Source organism: Pristiophorus japonicus, chromosome 4, assembly GCF_044704955.1.
Source record: "Pristiophorus japonicus isolate sPriJap1 chromosome 4, sPriJap1.hap1, whole genome shotgun sequence".
Lineage (NCBI taxonomy): Eukaryota > Metazoa > Chordata > Chondrichthyes > Pristiophoridae > Pristiophorus > Pristiophorus japonicus.
The window spans coordinates 302,979,479-303,001,876 of NC_091980.1; the positions used below are offsets into that span (position 1 = coordinate 302,979,479).

General features: G+C 44.6%; 1 protein-coding gene across 10 annotated transcripts in view; it reads right to left on the bottom strand.

The window, feature by feature from the left end:
• The window catches only part of LOC139263485 (centrosomal protein of 128 kDa-like), a 519,582-nt gene that overhangs the window by 386,492 nt on the left and 110,692 nt on the right, over nt 1-22,398 (bottom strand). For all 10 annotated transcript variants that reach the window (XM_070879630.1, XM_070879635.1, XM_070879632.1 and 7 more), the window contains 2 exons: nt 9,402-9,476; nt 5,438-5,564 (listed from right to left, as the gene is read on the bottom strand). In XM_070879630.1, coding sequence (XP_070735731.1) covers nt 5,438-5,564; nt 9,402-9,476 — 202 coding nt within the window. The remainder of the gene's footprint in view (nt 1-5,437; nt 5,565-9,401; nt 9,477-22,398) is intronic.

The window sequence follows — 22,398 nt, forward strand, 5'->3', positions numbered from 1 at the left end:
GAACAGGCGCCTCCCCCCCCCCCCGCGGGAACGAACGGGCGCCTCCTCCCCCTCCCCCCCCCCCGCGGGAACGAACAGGCGCCTCCTCCCCTCCCCCCCCCCCCCCCCGCGGGAACGAACAGGCGCCTCCTCCCTCCCCCCCCCGCGGGAACGAACGGGCGCCTCCTCCCCCCCCCCCCCACGGGAAACTTGGGCCCTATGTTTCACCGCTACCGGCATGGCTGAACCGCTCTGGTTTACCTGGTAGTCATTGCGGGGCGCGCTTCGGGCGTACGGGTCGGTGAGAGTCAAAGCTTGCACTGGTGTCGAAACGAGAGGCATTGCACACCCGGTGCGGCTCTTCCGGACGGTGCTGCTCAGTGCCGCCGTAAAACCCGACCCGAAGCTCCCGAAGGGGCGCAGGAGACCTCGCCGCCCCATGGCGAAACCCGGAGCGCAAAGGTCCCGAAAATCCAGCCCAAGAGGCCTACTAAAGACTCCTTGGGCAAGATGTAGATAAAGGCCTGACGATTCCTCAGCGGACACAACTTGGAAGTTAGACACAGCCACACAATCTGATTCGAGTACACCCAAACTGATGTCAGCATAAACAATCGGAGCCCAAGGAAACCCACGCCAGTATATTTCTGCTTTAAATATGAAAATTAAAGTTTCACCTCATTTCACCGTCATTCATGCATATCAGGCACAGTAAGTTTAAGAATCTGCAGTAAGGGAAGCTTTTCCATTTTTAATGTGACTTGTACCATAAAAATGCAATAAAAGAAATAGAAAATGCAAAGCAGGTCTCAGTGAGGATAAATGTTTTAAAACTCTTAAAAAAAATTGCAATAAATCACCAGAGAGAATAACTTCCTGTCCTGCTCCAACTGAAATTCTGTTTACAATGTGAAGAGCCTGTTTGGGGAGGGGGCGGAGGAGATGATAATCAGCCCCAAGGTGTCAAGGGACCCACCAGGAATAACTTGCCTCTAGACCTGGCTTTCACAAGTGACCAGCACACTATCCACAACACATTAGTGGAACCCCCAGGGACCACTGACCACATGTGATTAAATATAAAAATACCAAGCTGGAACTGAGACTATACACATCATCTTGCAAAGAAACAAGAGATAGGGATGAGAGAAATAAGATAGAGAGCTAGAGAGATTATAGTGATAGAGAGAGATTGAGAGATCGCCTTTCACATCCTCAGGATGTCCCAAAATGCTTCACAGTCCATGAATTACTTTTGAAGTGGAATCACTATTGTATTAGAGAATCATAGAACGGTTACAGAACAGGAGGAGGCCATTCGGCCTGTCGAGCCCATGTCGGCTTTCTGCAGGAGCACTTCAGCTAGTCCCGCTTCCCCGCCTTTTCCCTGTAGCCCTGCAATTTTTTTTTCTTTCAGGTACTTATCCAATTCCCTTTTGAAAGCCACGGTTGAATCTGCCTCCGTCACCCTTTCAGGTAGTGTCCTAACCACTCGCGGTGTAAAAAGGTTTTTCCTCATGTCAAATCTGCCAATCACCTTAAATCTGTGTCCTCTGGTTCTCGTTCTCGACCCTTCTGCCAATGGGAACAATTGCTCTCTATCTACTCTGTCCAAACTCATGATTTTGAGCACTTCTATCAAATCTCCTCTCAAGCTTCTCGGCTCCAAGGAGAACAATCCCAGCTTCTCCAGTCTATCCGTGTAATAGAAGTGCCTCATCCCTGGAACCATTATTGTAAATCTTTTCTGCACCCTCTCCAAGGCCTTCACATCCTTCCTAAAGTGCGGTTCCCACAATTGGACACAATACTCCAGTTGAGGTCAAACCAGAATTTTATAAAGGCAATGTAGGCAACTGTGGCAGCTAGGTTGCACACAGCAAGGCCCCAGAGAGCAGCAAGATAAATGAGCAGTTCATCTGTTTTCATGGTATTGATCGACAGCTAAATGTTGCTCAGGGCATTATTGAAAGATACCCCAGTTGAGGAAAAATAGAACTCTTCAAACTATGTTGGGCATATATTTGTATAGCGCAATATTCATGAAAAGTGCAAGTTAAAATAAAGTCCGCAAGTGTAGTTTAGCTCGGTGGGAGGGATTGGAGAATCGGTGCTGAAATTTTGCACTATTAAATTTGCTGAATTTTGAATTCAATTTACATTAAGTGACACAATTTTAGATGTTCGAGACTGGAAGGTGTTGAAATAGTTTTACTTGGTGCTTAAACTTTGGGCCATCTTGGCCTAGTCTTCATCTTAAGCAGTCCCCCGGAGTCGAGGATGACTTGCCTCCACACTAAAATGAGTTCTCAGGTGACTGATGAGTCCAATGTGTGATCTACAGTCTCTGTCACAGGTGGGGCAGACGGTGGTTGAAGAGACGGGGTGGGTGGGGTGCTTGGGTTGTCGTACGCTCCTTCCACTGTTTGTACTTGGCTTCCGCGTGCTCCCAGCGAAGAGATTCAAAGTGTTCGGTGCCTTCTCGAATGCTTCTCCTCCACTTTGAGTGATCTTGGGCCAAGGATTCCCAAGAGACAGTGGAGATATTACATTTTTTCAAGGAGGCTTTGAAGGTGTCCTTGAAGCATTTTTTCTGCCCTCCTGGGCCTCGCTTGCTGTGATGGAGCTCAGAGTAGAGTGCTTGATTCGGGAGTCCAGCATCGGGTATGCGGACAATGTGGTCCGTCCATTGGAGCTGATCAAGCATGGTCACTGCTTTGATGCTGGCCAGAGAGAGAGAACACTGATGTTGGTGCGCCTATCCTGCCAGTGGATTTGCAAGATCTTGCGGAGGCAATGTGGTGGTACTTCTCCAGTCCATGTCTCTGAAGCATATAGGAGGGCGGTTATCACTAGCTCTGTAGACCATGAGCTTGGTGCCGGGTTTGAGATCCTGGTCTTCGAATACTATTTTTCTCGGGCGACCGAAGGCTACACTGGCACACTGAAGGTCGGATTGGACTTAGTCATCTATGTCTGTCCTTGCTGATCATAGGCTCCCGAGGTATGGAAAGTGGTCTAAGGCCTCTTCGTGGATTTTGATAATCGGGGAGCATGTTGGTAGAGTACCTTTGTCTTACGGATGTTTAATGTAAGGCCTAGACTCTCGTACGCTTCGGTGAAGGTGTCAACAATGGTTTGGTGACGCAAGTGATAGATGAGAGGAGGCTCGTGAAGAGCATAAACTCCAGCATGGACCAGATGGTCTGTTTCTGTGCGGTACCATCAATTCTATGTAAAGTAATTAAACGTCTGTGGTGCTGTGTATCAAGTCTCTCAGAAAAGTTTTCACACACAATTACTTTGAAACGGCACCGTCTTAGGTAGATAAACCCGGCAATCAGTTTGCATATAGCAGCAACCCAAAAACATCAATGAGGAATAACACACATTTCTGATAATGTTGGTTGAAGGAATATTGGCCAGGAAGATGGAAAATCTTTTCTTCAAATTGTGCCACAATCATCAACATTCACCCAAACGGGCAATCGGGCCTCAGATTAGCATTCCTTTCGATGGAAAGCACCTCCAACGCTCGCTTAGGTCTACACTGCAGTGGCAGCCTTCATTACGTAGAATAAAGAGCACCGAAACATGCCATTCGGTCCAACTAGTCAGTGCCAGGGTTTATACACGACACAAGCCTCCTCCCATTCCATCTGCCTCATCTCAGCCTTACAACATATCTTTCTATTTATTCCCTTTTCTCTCATGTGCTTGTCTAGTTTCCTTTTTAAAGCAAAGAAGCTGAAAAATGACTAAATCTTATTTACATTGACTTATTCAATGAAGTGAAATATGTAAACCCTGTAAGGGAAAAAAAACAATTTTAGAAAAAGCCTGTGAGTAATACTTGCAAATTCTAGACAGTCAACAAGTAATCGGGTTATGGATACATGTCCAGAACAGTGGAATGCAAATCTGAAAAAGGTATCCTTGAATGTCACAATGCACTGGTCAAGCCACAGTCAGACTACTGCATTCAGTTCTGGATGCTATACCACAAACAGGACAATGCAGCATTGGAGAGAAGAAGTAGAATGAGCTACGAGGAAAAACCAAAGCAGCTCAAACTCGAAAGTTTAAGAGGGAACGGGGTTTCTCATCCATATTAAACAACATAGCTAACTTTAACTCAGAGCACTTTCCAAGTTAGCCAAAATAGGACCAAAGGAGACAAAACCTAAAGTAGTAAATTAAGAAATTAACAAGAACTTCTTTACTCAAAGCGTAATCTCCCAGGCTGAGCAAGTAGAGCCAAAAACATTGAGGGAGGCATGTAGGGAGTTGAAAGAAAGAAGGGCCAAGCGAGCTTTTCTTGATGAATGTTACTTTTCCTCTGACCAAAAACCTTACATGCCTTCTCAAAATGTGATTGTGTTATAGGGCCCAAATTTGTCCCCCCGGTTTTTTCAGTGCACCTCCGAGCCATTTTACCTCAGAAGCAGTGCCAAAAAAAATACGTATGATCATGGCTGATTCTCGAGCCGTCTGTAGAGCTGGCATGGCAAGGAAGAAAGATGGGGGAGGGGGGGGGGGCGGTGGAGCTAGGTTCCGGCGCTGGAAACTGCGACATGTGCAGTAGCTCCTGGCAGGCCGTTTCTGCAGCTGTGTGGGAGCACGCTATCGCTAGCCCTGGCCGAATGAGCTCTCTCATCGACAGCCCAAGGTAGGACCTCTATTTTTTATTTGTCACTTACTGATTGATTTTGGTGCTTTAGGTGCAGGGTTCCTTCTATTTTTTTAATTTGTTAAATAATTGCTTATTACTTTTTGCGCTTTGTTTGGTGCTTGGTGGTGCTTTAAATGTAGTTACTTGCACCAATTCCTTAACTGTAAGTAAGGTCTTTCTGTGCAGACAAAAGTGGACATATACGCTACCCTAAGTTGGTTTAGTACAACTTTTTTCTGGCCAAATTGGCATAATGGTGTAAGTGGCTGGGAACACCCCATTTTGAAGAAAAAAACCTGACCTAACAAAAAACCTAACTAACTCACTTACACTGGTGCAAATTAAATGGCCATATTTTCAACTAAAAAGATACACCAGAAAAATCAAAATGGTGCAACTCATGGGGAAATTTGGGTCCATAAATCCCAGACAAAACCATACAAGCACTTTAAAACTATTGTTTTTACACGGTCAAAACAGCCATTGTAAATTCGTCAGGTTTAAAAACTCCACGTTTAAAAGAAAAGTATGTCACCAGGCAAATTGTGCCTTTAACGTAAGACACAAGACGAGGAAAAGCCATTCATGCCATTGAAGCTTATCCCTCTGCTAAAGGTGGGAAAATCTTCATGGGCCCAAATACAGCATCATTAAAATCAAGTTACAAAATGTTGTTTAAACTCCTGTGCGACTCAGCCCTTCTGAAAAAAGCTTTGGGGCATTTTGATTTCGAAGCAGCAAAGATATTGAAGAAAATGCGGTAGAGGGTACTTGGTTATCATTCACCTGCTTGGATCAGCCTGTCATCCTCCTCTGCTCCACGGTAACTTTTCTGTGGTGATTGCGAAATCCTGTGTTGCAAGGTTGCTCGTTCCTGTTCGGTCTTCAACAGTTGAGCGCGCAAATCATCTATCTAAATTCACAGATAAGACTCAGTGGGTCAGTAGAGCATTACCATTTTTGCATTTCATATCTTTTCAACATGCAAGTGTTTTGTGTGTTCAGCAGCAGACGTGTCCAGCAGTTAAATAGAAAAATTGCCGGAAAAGTTTTAATAACTTGAGCGATGAACAATGGGGAAATAAAAGATTATCGGGCGTCCTCGCTCAGAAATAGTTCTAAATATAATTATTTCGGTACAGAAATAAAACGTGACCAAATAATGAGCCAATCAAGTCAAACAATGATATTCAGCTAGCTTCTGTGGAGCATATACTGCTGGAAATGAGCTGTGCTTAAAACCACAGAAAGGCTTGCGGTTATTTGGTGTGTGAGGCAGGGGAGAGGGGCCACTGACAAAAATAAAGGTGGATTAATGCATTCTGGTTATGCTCAGACATAAAAGGGAAAAACACTGCAAGTCTGAAACAAACAAAAAATATTGGAAATACATCAGCATCCAAGAGAGATGTTAGCCCTTCATTATAGCTCCTGATTCTACTTAACAACTACAACTTGCATTTATATAGCACCTTTAACTAAGTAAAATGTCCCAATGTGCTTCACAAGAGCGGTACAGACTAAAATTGACACCGAGCCACATAAGCAGATATTAGGACAAGTGGCCAAAAGCTTGGTTAATGAGGTAGGTTTTAAGAAGTATCTTAAAGGAGGAGAGGGAGAGAGAGAGGTGGCAAAGTTTAGGGAGGGAATCCCAGGGCTTAGGGGCTATGCAGCTAAAGGCACGGCCACCAATGGTAGGGCGAAGGAAATTGGGGATGCTCAAGAGGCCAGAATTGGAGGAGCGCAGAGATCTCAGAATGGTGTAGGACTGGAGGAGGTTAGAGAGATAGGATGGGGTGAGGCCATGCAGGGATTTGACCACAACAAATTCAGGCATTGCTGGAGCTGGAACCAATGTAGGTCAGGGGTGATGGATGAACAGGGCTCAGTGAGAGAGTTGGGATAAGGGCAGACTTAAGTGCTCATCATCATCATCATAGGCGGTCCCTCGCAGCGAGGATGACTTGCTTCCATGCCAAAAAGGGATGAGTTCAATGAAGGACCTAATATTTCAGATCTCGAACTGCATCGTGTAGGGTGCAAGATGCCGGTGCGTGGATTTTTTTAACGTGTGGTGACCGTCGCACACCAGCCACCACACGGGCTTGACAGAGCTCGGTCTTGGTCCAGTGGCAAGGATTACTCAAGACTAACTGGACCGTGCTGCACAGACCGAGCACGCACACATATCGCCGTGTGGGCAGGCCCGTGTGCCCCTGGGCCCTCTCCTCTTCTGGGCCCGCAGCTGAAATGTTGAGCTGTCTTTTCTCTTCACAGCTGACAACAGCGGACCTGCTGTGTATTTACACCATTTTCTGTTTCAGGTTATAAATAGAAATAACAACACAGAAACAGGCCATTCGGCCGAATCAGTCCATGACGGCCGTGGCTCTCCGGGCGAGCCTGTTTCAGATGCTAATGTATTTGGGTTGCTGAAACAGACTCTAATCTCAAAGTCACAAGTTGCTAATTTTATCCTATACCATCCCAAAAAGGTGCACAGCAGCGGTGCATGAGAAATCGCATGCGTTTTCCTTCCCTTCCCCAAGATTCAGAGTGCGTCATGTGGTGAATCGTAATTAATGGCAACTGTTTCAAACTGCAATTATAGGCGAGAAATAAATACTCCAAAACTGGTCTGGCCATTTGATTTCCAGATACTTGGGGAAACCTAGTTCAAGGTCTCACACTTCCTGCTACACGTCACATTTGAAGAAACGTGCACAAGGATGCCTTTGGAAAGGTGAGCTTGAGCCAGGCTTCTCTTTGGGATTTCACGAAACTGCACGAACTAGATTCTCTTCATGCCAATGAACTCTCTTTCAGGTGGCTATCTGTCAAGCACCACTCGGGTTTGAAACCTCAACCGGATGAGCGAGCCAGAAAGCTAGAAAACCGTACGCAATTATCATCAAAGACCTGAAAGAAAGACTTGAATTTATACATCGGGGTCTGAATCAGGAGAAAAATCACCTTTTAACAGCCCAGTCCATAGCTCTTCCCACTAGTTGGCATGGCAACGAACGTCTATACTGAAATAGGCTTATCTAATTGTACTACCCAATTCCAGTCAGTGGGTGGCAGAGTCTTAGACCTTACAGCAATATGTTAGACTGCAATTTGCTGCACAGAATCATCCAGTGGCTGGAATCAAGTATATCGACGCACTTCAGTACGCAGAATAATTGTAATGCTGGGCAAACATAAGAATTAGGGATTAAATTGGGTGGGGGGGGGGGGCGTTGGGGGGAGAAGAGAGAGGATAAGAGAAACAGAAGGGAGAATCAAGAGAGATAAAGTTACAAAAGAAAGCAGTTTAAGATAAAAGCTTGACTCATCCACGAACTCAACAACAGGATGCAGCTATAACAGGGACAGACACCTCACAATGTTGAGCCTAATTTTTTAATGGGGACACATGTCACTGAGGTCGGTATTGGCCTGGGCAAACAAGGCAGAAGTCACGATTTAAATCCTACCACTGAATTCAATTAATCTGGTAATCTGGGGTACAGTGATGGGCATTATGAAGGCAATGAAGCAGCCCTTCTGCCAGCAAGGGCTCTCAAATGGCAATTAATAGGTGCACAGCAATGTCCCACAGCAATGGAACAAATGATCAGTTAATCTATTTTGGTGATGTTGGTTGAGGGCTAAAATGTTGGCCAAAACACCAAATGTTTTGAATGGTGCCATGGGATCCCTTAGGACCACCTGAACAAGCAGACAAGGCCTCCGGTTAACATCTCATCCGAAATACGTCCTGTCCAACAGAGTAGCATTCCCTCGGCATTGCACTGTGTTCTGCAGTGGGGCTTAAACCCATATGGGCTAGAAATTTGGTTTTCAGTGAACAACGGTATTTTTAACACCAAAATTACCGTTTTTACTTGGCAACAGTTAGCAGGCCCGATATTCAGCCTTCAATTTGCGCAGCGATAAAAATCAGCGTTGCACGAGAATTTGCGGCGTAAACCGCTAATTTCGGGAATTTTAGTCCGGGGTCGAAAGAGCTGCGAGGGGGGTCTTGGGAGGGGTGGGGGGGGGGGGGGGAGAACCCCCCCAAAATTGGAAAAAATACCCTCAAAAAGTTCACCAAAAAGTCATAAACCCTTACCTACTAAATTGTTGGAAAATAATTTAAAAATTAAAACTTTTAACACTTTTATTTTTGCAGGTTTTCATACTCACTGCTGCTGGCAGGTCGGAAACGCAGGTTTTTCCTTGTCGGTATTCAGGCCGCAAAATACGGGTGTGGAAAGCGCCAAATTTCAGGCGAAAACGCTATTTCGAGTGTTGCAGGGCGGCGCTCCTCTCCCCGGCGGTACGTGGAAAGCTTCGACGCAAAAGGTCACCGAAGTTCCCGCCGACCGGTTTTTCACCGCGGAGGGTGAAATATCACCAAATATCGTGAAAAACCTACTACTGGTGATGGGGGGGGGGGGGGTGAAGGGGCGGAAGTCATGCTCTGAATTGATAAGAGTATTCAGCTGTAATGGCTAGTTTAAACAAGAGATCCAGCTTAAGATCGAACGGTTCTTACGGTGCTGCTTCAAGATGATTTACAGCCTAATGGCATCTCTCCAATTTGTAGATGTCAGTCACAGTACAGGAGGGGTTTCATTCCACAGACCGAGGACAATATGACCACACAGACCACCCAAGAATAAACCAGAATAACAGATACTTTCTTTTCCGTCACCACTTACTAGGAAACTCGCAGCATTATGCATTTACTTTAGCGTACCTGACTGATCAGTGCTTCCCGGCTTCCTTCGGACTGATCCAACCTTCTGCGTGCATGGCCAAGCTCTTGTTCAATCTGAACATATGATACAAAAGGAAAATAATAGATGAATATACAAGGCAATTAGATGTAGTTACTATACCATAAAGCTCCCGTGTCGTTGCTCACAGGTAGTCTGAGGTTCGAAGCACTGTTTGATCTTTTCTACTAACCTGACCGATCCCCCTAAAGGGCACTGCTCTTAATAGGAAAAGTCCAGGTAATTGTGGCTACTCAAACTGCTCAGGTCAGAGCACAGCTTTAATGGCTTTGAGTTGTGGCTCAGTGGGTAGTACACTCGCCTCTGAGTCAGAAGGTTGTGGGTTCAAGTCCCACTCCAGAGACTTGAGCTGAAAATCTAGGCTGACACTCCAGTGCCATACTGAGGGAGTGCTGCACTGTCGGAGGTGCCCTCCTTTGGATGAGACGTTAAACCGAGGTCCCATCAGCTCTCTCAGGTGGATGTAAAAGATCCCATGGCACAATTCTGAAGAAGAGCAGAGGAGATCTCCCCAGTGTCCTGGACAATATTTATTTCTCAATCAACATCAGAAACAGATTATCTGGTCATTATCACATTGTTGTTTGTAGGAGTTTGCTGTGCACAAATTGCTGCCGTGTTTCCCACATTAAAACAGTGACTACATCAAAAGTACTTCATTGGCTGTAAAGCTTTTTAGAATGTCTGATGGTCGTAAAAGGCATTATATAAATGCAAGTCTTTCTTTTCATAGAATGGTTACAGCATGGAAGGAGGCCATTCGGCCCGTCGAGCCCGTGCAGTCTCTTTGCAAGAGCACTTCAGCTAGTCCCACTCACCCGCCCTTTCCCCATAGCCCTGCAAAATTATTTTCCTTCAGGTACTTATCCAACTCCCTTTTGAAAGCCGTGATTGCGTCTGCCTCCACCACCCTTTCAGGCCGTGCATTCCAGATTCTAACCACTCGTTGCATAAAAACTGTTTTTCCTCATGTCGCTTTTGGTTCTTTTGCTAATCACCTTAAATCTGTGTCTTCTGGTTCTCGACCCTTCTGCCAATGGGAACAGTTTCTATTTACTCGGTCCTGACCTCTCATGATTTTGAATACCTCTATCAAGTCTCCTCTCAAACTTCTCTGTAGCCAATGAAGAACATAAGAAATAGGAGCAGGAGTAGGCCATTTGGCCCCACGAGCCTGCTCCACCATTCAATAAGATCATGGCTGATCTGATCTCGGGCTCAGCTCCACTTCCCTGTCCGCTCCCCATAACCCTTCACTCCCTTATCGCTCAAAAATCTGTCTACCTCCACCTTAAATGTATTCAACAACCTAGCCTTCACAGCTCGCTGGGGCAGAGAATTCCACAGATTTACGACCCTCGGAAGAAATTTCTCCTCATCTCAGTTCTAAATGGGTGACCCTTTATTCTTTAAACTATGCCCCCTAGTTCTACATTTCCCCACAAGGGGAAACATTCTCTCTGCATCTACCTTGTCGAGCCCCCTCAATATCTTATATGTTTCAATAAGATCACCTCTCCAATGAGCATAGGCACAACCTGCTCAAACTTTCATTCATAAGTCGACCCCTTCATCTCAGGAATTAACCTAGTGAAACTGCCTCCAATGCAAGTATATCCCGCCTGTTCAACCTGCGCCGTCTCCAGGCCAGGTCCAAGACCACCCCAACCTTTGTCGTCGAGCTACAGTACGGACAATGCCTGCGTCTGCACACATACAGGACATAGTCAACGTATTTACTGAGGCGTACAAAAGCATGGGCCTTACGCTAAACATCCATAAGACAAAGATCCTCCACCAGCCCGTCCTCGCCGCAATGCACTGCCCCCCAGTCATCCAGATCCACGGCGCGGCCCTGGGCACCGTGGACCACTTCCCATATCTCGGGAGCCTCCTATCAGCAAGAGTAGACACTGACGAGATCCAACATCGCCTCCAGTGCGCCAGTCTAGCCTTCAGCCGCCTGAAGAAAAGAGTGTTTGAAGACCAGGCCCTCAAAACTGCCACCAAGCTTATGGTCTACAGGGCTGTAGTAATACCTGCCTTCCTGTATGGCTCAGAGACATGGACCATGTACAGTAGACAACTAAGTCGCTGGAGAAATATCACCAAAGATGGCTCCGCAAGATCCCACAAATCTCCTGGGAGGTATTAGTATTAGGCAGTTCCTTGTATCAAGGATGACTTGCTTCTACACCAAAAATAGATGAGTTCACAGGTGTTTCGATGAGGGACCTGACAATCTAGGTCCCGAACTACATACTAAAGGGTGGAAGATGCCTGTGCATGGATTCTTTTAACATGGGGTGGCCGTTGCACATCAGCCATTACACAGGTTTGACAGAGCTAGGTCTTGATCCAGTGGCAAGGGTTCACAAGGACGACTGGAGACCCCTGGGAGGACAGGCGCACCAACATCAGCATCCTCGACCAGGCTAACATCCCCCAGCATTAAAGCACTGACCACACTCAATCAGCTCCGCTGGGCAGGCCACATAGTTCGCATGCCAGACACGAGACTACCAAAGCAAGTGCTGTACGCAAGTGGCAAACGAGCCAAAGGTGGGCAGAGGATATGTTACAAGGACACCCTCAAAACCTCCCTGATAAAGTGCGACTTCCCCACCGACACCTGGGAGTCCCTTGCCAAGGACCGCCCGAAGTGGAGGAAGTGCATCCAGGAGGGCGCTGAGCACCTGGAGTCTCAACGCCGAGAGCATGCAGAAATCAAGCGCAGGCAGCAGAAAGAGCGTGCGGCAAACCAGTTCCACCCACCCCTTCCCTCAACGACTATCTTCCCCACCTGTAGGAGAGTCTGTGGCTCTTGTATTGGACTGTTCAGCCACTAAAGGACTCACTTCAAGGAGTGGAAGCAAGTCTTCCTCGACTCCAAGGGACTATGATGATGATGCCTCCTTAAATAAGGAGACCAAAACTGTACGCAGTACACTAGGTGTAGCCCCACCAATACCCAGTACAGTTGTAGCAGGACTTCCCTGCTTTTATATTCTATCCCCCTTACAATAAAGGCCAACATTCCATTTACTTTCCTGATTACTCGCTGTACTTGTATACTAACTGTGTTTCATGCACAAGGACCCCAAGGTCCCTCTGTACTGCATTTGTAATCTCTCTCCAATTAAATAATAATTTTATTTTTTATTTTTCCTGCCAGAGTGGATAACATTACAATTTCCCACATTATACTCCATCTGCCAAATGTTTGCCCATTCACTTAGCCTTTCTATATCCCTTTGCAGATTCTTTGTGTCCTTCTCACAATTTGCTTTCCTATCCATTTTGTAGCATCAGCAAACTTGGCTACATTACACTCGTTCCCTTCGTCCAAGTCATTAATATAGATTGTAAATTGTTGAGGTCCCAGCACCAATCCCTGTGGCACCCCACTAGTTACTGTTTGCCAACCGGAAAATGACCCATTTATCCCGACTCTCTGTTTTCTATTAGTTAGCCGATCTTCTATCCATACTAATATACTACCCCCAACCCCGTGAGCTCTTATCTTGTGCAGTAATCTTTTATGGGCACCTTATCGAATGCCTTCTGGAAATCCAAATACACCATATCCACTGGTTCCCCCTTATCCACCCTGCTCGTTGCATCCTCAAAGAACTCCAGCAAATTTGTCAAACATGATTTCCCTTTCATAAAACCATGCTCACTCTGCTTGACTGCATTATGATTTTCCAAATGTCCTGCTACAGCTTCCTTAATAATGGACTCCAATGACAGATGTTAGGCTAACTGGTCTATAGTTTACTGCTTTCTGTCTCCTTCCCATTTTAAATAGTGGTGTTACATTTGCAGTTTTCCAATCTGCTAGGACCTAACCAGACTCCAGTGAATTTTGGTAGATTGCAACCAATGCATCCACTATCTCTGCAGCCACTTCTTTTAAGACCCTAGGATGCAGGCCATCAGGTCCAATGGACTTGTCCACCTTTAGTCCCATTATTTTACCGAGTACTTTTTCTTTAGTGAGATGTTTTAAGTTCCCCCTCCCAATAGTCCCTTAATTATTATTGGGATGTTTTTAGTGTCTTGTACCGTGAAGACCGATACAAAATATTTGTTCAAAGTCTGCCATTTCCCTGTTCCCCATTAATTCCCCAGTCTCATCCTCTAAGGGACCAACATTTACATTAGCAACTCTCTTCCTTTTTATATACCTGTAGAACCTCTTACTGTCTGTTTTTATATTTCTTGCTAGTTTACTCTCATAATCCATCTTCTGTCTCTATTATTTCTTTAGTCATCCTTTGCTGGTTTTTTTTAATTTCACAATCCTCCGGCCTTCCACTAATCTTGGCAACATTGTATGGCATTGTTTTCAATTTGATACCGTCCTTTACTTGAGTATTTTGTGCAGTTTTGGTCTTATAATCTGAGGAAGGACATTCTTGCTATTGAGGGAGTGCAGCGAAGGCTCGCCAGACTGATTCCCGGGATGGCAGGACTGACATATGAAGAAAGACTGGATCAATTGGGCTTATATTCACTGGAATTTAGAAGAATGAGAGGGGATCTCATAGAAACATAAAATCCTGGCGGAATTAGACAGGTTAGATGCAGGAAGAATGTTCCTGATGTTGGGGAAGTCCAGAACCAGGGGTCACAGTCTAAGGATAAGGGATAAGCTATTTAGGACCGAGATGAGGAGAAACTTCTTCACTCAGAGAATTGTGAACCTGTGGAATTCTCTACCACAGAAAGTTGTTGAGGCCAGTTCATTAGATATATTCAAAAGGGAGCTAGATGTGGCCCTTACGACTAAAGGGATCAAGGAGAGAAATCAGGAATGGGGTACTGAAGTTGCATGATCAGCCATGATCATATTGAATGGTGGTGCAGGCTCGAAGGGCCGAATGGCCTACTCCTGCACCTACTTTCTATGTTTCTATGTAGCCAGCCACGGATGGTTCCCTCTTCTCTTAGTCTTTCCTTCTCACTGGAATATATTTTTGAGGAGAAATATCTCTAAATGTCTGCCACTGCTCATCAACCGTCTTGCACTTTAAATCTATTTTCCCAGTCCACTTTAGCCAACTTGGTCTTCATACCTTTGTAATCGCCTTTATTTAAGATCGGGACACTGGTTTGACACCCAACTTTCTCATACTCCAACTGAATTTGAAATTCAAACATGCTATGATCACTCCTCCCAAGAGGATCCTTTACTATGAGATAATTTATTAATCCTGTCTCATTACACAGTACCAGATCTAAAGATAGCCTGCACCCTGGTTGGTTCCGCAACGTACTGTTCAAGGAAATCATCCCGGATACACTCTATGAACTCTTCCTCAAGGCTACCTTGGCCAATTTGATTTGCCCAATCAATATGAAGATTAAAATCGCCCATGATTATTGCCGTACCTTTCTTACAAGCCTCCATTATTTCTTGATTTATACTCTGTCCAATAGTGTGGCTACTGTTAGGGGGCCTATAGACTATCCCACCAGTAACTTCTTTCCCTTACTATTTCTTATCTCCACCCAAACCTTCTGAGCCAATATCATTTCTCACTACTGCACTGTTCTCATCCTTTATTAAGCGAGCTACCCCACTTCCTTTTCCTTTCTGTCTATCCTTCCGAATTGTCAAATACCCCTGAATATTCAGTTCCCAGCCTTGGTCATCTTGCATCTCTGTAATGGCTATCAGATCATACCCATTTATATCTATTTATGCCATTAACTCATCTATCTTGTTACAAATGCTGTGTGCATTCAGATAAAGAGCTTTTAATTTTGTCTTTATACCATTTTTCCTTGCTTTGACCCCACTTTCTGATACACTCTTATTTTTATACAATCTGTCCCTTCCTTTTATTTCAGACTGTCGTCAGTGATCGCTTTCTTTCAAATGCTTGTGTGTTTCAAAACAACCGTCTCTGAATACAGGGGCAGGGAGGTGTTGCTACAGTTGTACAGGGCCTTGGTGAGGCCACACCTGGAGTATTGTGTACAGTTTTGGTCTCCTAACTTGAGGAAGGACATTCTTGCTATTGAGGGAGTGCAGCGAAGGTTCACCAGACTGATTCCCGGGATGGCGGGACTGACCTATCAAGAAAGATTGGATCAATTGGGCTTGTATTCACTGGAGTTCAGAAGAATGAGAGGGGACCTCATAGAAACGTTTAAAATTCTGACGGGTTTAGACAGGTTAGATGCAGAAAGAATGTTCCCAATGTTGGGGAAGTCCAGAACCAGGGGTCACAGTCTGAGGATAAGGGGTAAGCCATTTAGGACCGAGATGAGGAGAAACTTCTTCACCCAGAGAGTGGTGAACCTGTGGAATTCTCTACCACAGAAAGTAGTTGAGGCCAATTCACTAAATATATTCAAAAGGGAGTTAGATGAAGTCCTTACTACTCGGGGGATCAAGGGTTATGGCGAGAAAGCAGGAAGGGGGTACTGAAGTTTCATGTTCAGCCATGAACTCATTGAATGGCGGTGCAGGCTAGAAGGGCTGAATGGCCTGCTCCTGCACCTATTTTCTATGTTTCTATGTTTCTATGTCTCGCAGAATGCTCACACAGAAAGTGAGAATATTCAAATCCTGACAATAAGATAGCTAGTGGGTTTTTTAAAATCTGTTCTCGAGGTATAGGAGACACTGGCAAGGCTACATTTATTACCCATCCTTAGATGCCCGAGACGGCGAGGACCGCCTTCTTTCTTCGCAGTGCTTTGGGGCGTTTTATGACATTAAAGTTGCTATATAAATGCAAATTGTTTTGATCTTGTCGTGAGTCTTTCTACAGCAAAGTGGTTCTGCTAAACCACTTCAGAGGGCTTTAAGATTCAACCAATTAGTGGACTAGAATCATTGTTGTGATTTCCTTCTGCACCTCCTGTGATAAATCTAATGGAAAAATAACCACTAAAGCACATGGGCCAGTTAGACACCAGCGTGGGTGTGAATCAAGCCTGGACTGATTGGGATGAGAGTCTCCTCTGTCTACTGGCTGCAAGGGACCTGTATGAGTTGAATTTGGGCAGTTTCCCCCCAGTTGCTAATGTAAGTACATCCACATGACTAAACTGCTCCTAATTTGCCATTAATGGTGATTTCATTTAGACAGGCCATGAGATGGCTGGTGTATGAAATGGAGAATTGTCAGTGGTGTAGTAGGGCATTCTCAAGAGGTCAGGGCGAAGGAACAATGTTGAGGTGGAGTTGAGGGAGTTTGCCTGGCCTGGGACTGTGCAATAATCTTGTGCTTGAAATGTTCCATTCCCCAGGTCTAAACATCCCTCAATCACAGCACAAAACTCACAATCATTGTTTTTTTTAAAAATACAAGTATTTGTTCTTTGTGAGAATTTTTGTCGAGCACTTCTTTTGCTGATATATTTCTGCTTTTCCTGATGAGATTAATTTTACTCCAGTCAATTCCCACTTAATGGTCAACACTTTGGCTCATAATTTGCTATCAAAATAACAGCGAGGCCAATGGTGCATGCCATTACTTATACGCAAATGCTACAGCAACTTCAGGCAAGGTGCACCGCTCCGCCATTAGCTTCGTGAAAACAGCAACTCGGCGTCTGGCTTATCAACGAAAAGCATCAAATGGCATGAAAGTTGCTGTATTTGTGCGGTAGATACAAACTAAACACCATAGAAAATTGAGTCATCTACTTCAGTCTAAGTACCCTTTTAACGACATTGCAACTGTTAATTACTGCCAGTCAACCTCTCTGGCACTGAAAATGAGCTATTACAAGTGTGGAGTCTCATTCTTTCACATATTAATTATTGGGAGAGATTTCAAAAATGTAAAAAAAATGTTCTTAAAGTTACTTTGCCTTTCTGTCCCTTTTTCCAATCGTTCAATTCCCTCTCCATTTCTCTTTCTATACCTGAATTCCCCCATTTTAAATTTACTCTTCCTTCTCAGACTTTGCACTGTTAATTTCACAATCCTTTAATCTGATTGGTTATGGAGATCCGCAGTTGCTTGCCCCGTTCGCTCGGGTCTCAGATGTCCGGTTTCCACTTGCTTCAACTTTTATCAGCTCACACGTTCAGCAACTTGCCACCCAATAAATCTTTCGATTCACTCCTGCGGCAAAGTATGGGCCAATGAATCCTATTTGGCAATGATTTTAAAATTCAGTCGAAACAATTGCCATAAAATAAAGATAATCCCTCCAGTGGTTTGACATTATTGCTGTTTGTTCACTTGTGAAAGAGAAGCAACAGCAGTGGCACTGCTTTAATATTCTACATACATTTACAATTTACAAATTGAGGAAGCTTCACAACTTGAAAGCTCCATTAGCACAAAAACAACTTTTTATTTAAGCACAATGCCAGCGTGCGACATTTACCCCCAATAATTCTGCAATTGTAACCTAAATGCTTGTATTTGCACAGAACCCATTCTTCGCAGTCTATCTATAAATGATGCATATGTGCTTAAGTACAGTAATTATACCAATGATTGCAATGAAGTGTACAATATGTTCTGTTGAAACACAATTACATTAGAATAGTAGAATGACTGGATGAATCATTGGTGACTCATGAGTGAATGACAATGCATTTATGTTTTGTCCATTACAAAACCAATGGGGTGGTCTCACTTTAACCCCAAATTTACAACAATTTGAGTTTTAGACAATATGCCACTATTTAACTTGTAAGATGAGGTCAGTAATACATGGGTCATATTTCCAATGTGGCCTTTGATTTTACAATTCACTGAGAAAGTTCTCTGTTACCCACCCTTATTTCAGCTCAGGGAGGCTGCTTTTACATCTGTGCCTGAAAAGTTTACTTCCACTTGCAAAATCCCACAAGCTTACTTAATATCTTTTAGCACAGATTAATAAATCATGTGTCAATTAAAGCATAATTGACTGTAGGGAAAGTTCCAGTGTCATCAATTTTCAATGAGAGGCTGCCAAGACTAAGAGTTAGACATTCAGCATCCCCTTTGGAGTGTCATAAACCACTACGGGTGACCAAGAGTACCAAAAAGGTTACACACCTGCCGTGGGTCTTTTACTTCAGCCTCAAATATCCTCCGCAATTCTACCCAAAGGCAACATTTTGTGGCTTCTTATTTTTACCCTCAGATCTAAATATTACAGGGAAAATGCCACAAAGCACATCATTGCCTTTCACTGGAAGCTAATTATCATTTGACTCTGAAGGAAACTCAAGGCAGGATGTTTCAAACAGCTTGCATCTTCCCTAAATCAATCTTTCAAAGCTTGCTCTGCTTTTATTAGCATGAAACTCCCAAATCACCTGTAAAAATTGTTAAGCCAATTAATTAATTTCCAAAAATGGATCTGTCACAACTATTTTTAGTTTTCTTTTTACATTTATTTTCTCCCCGCATGGGTTTTATTCCCCCACCGCCTCATGTCGTACTCACGCCTCTCCTTTAAAATCCTCGTTATTTTCTACTCCCCAAGCTCCACCCAGAGTCTCTCACTGAAATATCCTCACCTCTCCTCCCTCACCCTCAGCACGGAACGACTTCTTATCCATCACCGATTTCAATCTCCATCTCAACTCACTTTGCCCTCTCTCAATTGATTTCACTGCACTCTGGTCCTCCCTTCATTTCTCCCCTCCTACCCATATTCACAGCCACTCCATAGCCCTTGCCATCTCATGACCTCTCGACTCCCATCATCTCAATCACAGACAAGGCCTTCTCCAATCATTTCCTTGGACCTCTCACCACATGTCCTCATAGGCCCTTCATACATGCCCTTCGAGGCGGTGCAACAAAGGTTCATCGATTGATCCCTGGGATGAGATGGTTGTCGTATGAGGAGAGATTGAGTAGATTGAACTTATATACTCTGAGTTTAGAAAAATGTGAGGTGATCCCATTGAAACAGACGATTCTGAGGGAATTAACAAAGTAGATGTTGAGAGGTTGTTTCCCCTGGCTGGGGAGTCTAGAATTAGGGGGCATAATCTCAGGATAAGGGATTGGCCTTTTAAGACCGAGATGAGGAGGACATTTTTCACTCGAGAGAGTTGTGAACCTTTCGAATTCTCTAACTCAAAAGGCTGTGGACGCAGAGTTGTTGAGTATCAAGGCTGAGATCGATAGATTTTGAGACTTTAGAGGAATCAAGTGATATGGGGATAGGGAAGGAAAGTAGAGTTGAGGTTGATGCAGAAGATCAACCATGATCTTAATGAATGGCGGAACAGGCTCGAAGGGCCGTATGGCCTACTCCTGCTCCTAATTCTTATGTTATGTTCTTCCAACCATACTTCCTTCTGCATCTCCTCTGGAAAAATAACTTTCCACAAAGTCACTGCATTTTCAAACTCCCAACCATCTAACCTCCAGCACTCCATTCACCACAGCACATCTAAAGCTGTTGATAGAGTGTATCACTTCATCACCTATTTCAACAAAATGTACATTTCATAGACTTCCCTTCAGATGAATTGGCAAATGCAGAACATATTGTTTTGGAAATATTTTGTAGTGTAAACACTACGAAAACAGCCCACAAAACAAACACACCACAATATGAAGAAGCTTTTCTAAGACTGGATATAGATCATCAGGCCACTTTTGATAGAGATGTGACGAGTAAAAATAAATATCCAAATTACAATTTAAACAGTGTGAATAATCCATCTCACCTACTCCACAAATTAATATATTTCATAATCAATGATATGAATAATTCACACAGCATCACCTAAAGGCTTTTTTAAATCTGTGATTTGCATTATCCCTTTGAAAGACAAAACCTACATACTGGTTGCAGACTAGCCATTGGTTGAAAATTTCTGGTCACAACTGTCCACCAATTGATCTTACATAAGAACATAAGAAATAGGAGCAGGAGTAGGCCATACGGCCCCTTGAGCCTGCTCCGCCATTCAATAAGATCATGGCTGGTCTGATCATGGACGTCGGAGAGGCGGGAGGTCGGAAGGAGACCTATAAAAGGCCCAAAATCGTCAGAGAGGCGGGAGTTCGGCGGCGGAGAGGCTAGCAGGTGGTCGGAGGGAGGCCTATAAAAGGCCCAACGTCGGCGGAGAGGCAGAGTGGCCAGCTGGTGCAGCAGCAGGGAGAGAAGGCAAAAAAGTAAAAAGAAATCTAAAAGTGACGTCACAGCAAAGGGGGTAAGTGATTGGTGAGTAGTTTTTCTTTTTCTTTTCCTTCATCAGTGGGTAACCTTTATCATTGTTGTTGCCAAATTAAGTTAATCTAGGGGTTAGATCATGGCAAGAGAGCTCGGACACATGTCAGGAGCTGCAGCAGGACACACTTCCCACATATGTAGTCGTCAGGGACACTTGAAGCGTCCCTGAGTTCCCACATAGCACAGTAGGCCTATAAAAGGCCCAACATCGGCGGAGAGGCGGGAGTTCATCGACGGAGCAGCCAGCTGGTGCAGCACCAAGGAGAGAAGGGGAGGGCAGTAGCAGCCAAGTCCATGGCACCGAGGGTGGCTCTGCTGCACAGAAGGGCAGGAAAAAGAATGGGAGAGCTAGTGGTAGGGATTCAATTGTAAGGGGAATAGATAGACGTTTCTGCGGCCGCAAATCGAGACTCCAGGATGGTATGTTGCCTCCCTGGTGCAAGGGTCAAGGATGTCTCTGAGCGGCTGCAGGACATTTTGGAGGGGGATGGTGAACAGCCAGTTGTCATGGTGCATATAGGCACCAACGATATAGGTAAAAAAATGGGATGAGGTCCTACAAGGTGAATTTAGGGAGCTAGGAGTTAAATTAAAATGTAGGACCTCAAAAGTAGTAGTCTCAGAATTGCTACCAGTTCCACGTGCTAGTCAGAGTGGGAATTACAGGATAGCTCAGGTGAATACGTGGCTTGAGGAGTGGTGCAGAAGGGAGGGATTCAAATTCCTGGGACATTGGAACCGGTTCTGGGGGTGGTGGGACCAGTACAAACCGGATGGTCTGCACCTGGGCAGGACCAGAACCAATGTCCTAGGAGGAGTGCTTGCTAGTGCTGTTGGGGAGGGCTTAAATTAATATGGCAGGGGAATGGGAACCTATGCAGGGAGACAGAGGGAAGTAGAATGGGGGCAGAAGCAAAAGATAGAAAGAAGAAAAGTAAAAGTGGAGGGCAGAGAAACCGAGGGCAAAAATCAAAAAAGGGCCACATTACAGTAAAATTCTAAAGGGGCAAAGTGTGTTAAAAAGACAAGCCTGAAGGCTCTGTGCCTCAATGCGAGGAGTATTCGTAATAAGGTGGACAAATTAACTGCACAGGCAGCAATTAATGAATATGATATAATTGGCATCACTGAGACATGGCTCCAGGGTGACCAAGGCTGGGAACTCAACATTCAGGGTATTCAACATTCAGGAAGGATAGACAGAAAGGAAAAGGAGGTGGGGTAGCGTTGCTGGTTAAAGAGGAAATTAACGCAATAGTAAGGAAGGACATTAGCTTGGATGACGTGGAATCCGTATCGGTGGAGCTGCGGAATACCAAAAGGCACCAAACGCTAGTGGGAGTTGTGTTCAAACCACCAAATAGTAGTAGAGAGATTGGGGACAGCATCAAACAAGAAATTAGAGATGCGTGCAATAAAGGTACAGCAGTTATCATGGGCGACTTCAATCTACATATAGATTGGGCTAACCAAACTGGTAGCAATATGGTGGAGGAGGATTTCCTGGAGTGTATTAAGGATGGTTTTCTCGACCAATATGTCGAGGAACCAACTAGAGGGCTGGCCATCCTAGACTGGGTGATATGCAAGGAGAAAGGACAAATTATCAATCTTGTTGTGCGAGGCCCCTTGGGGAAGAGTGACTATAATATGGTAGAATTCTTTATTAAGATGGAGAGTGACACAGTTAATCCAGAGACTAGAGTCCTCAACTTAGGGAAAGGTAACTTCGATGGTATGAGACATGAATTGGCTAGAATAGTCTGGCAAATGATACTTAAAGGGTTGACG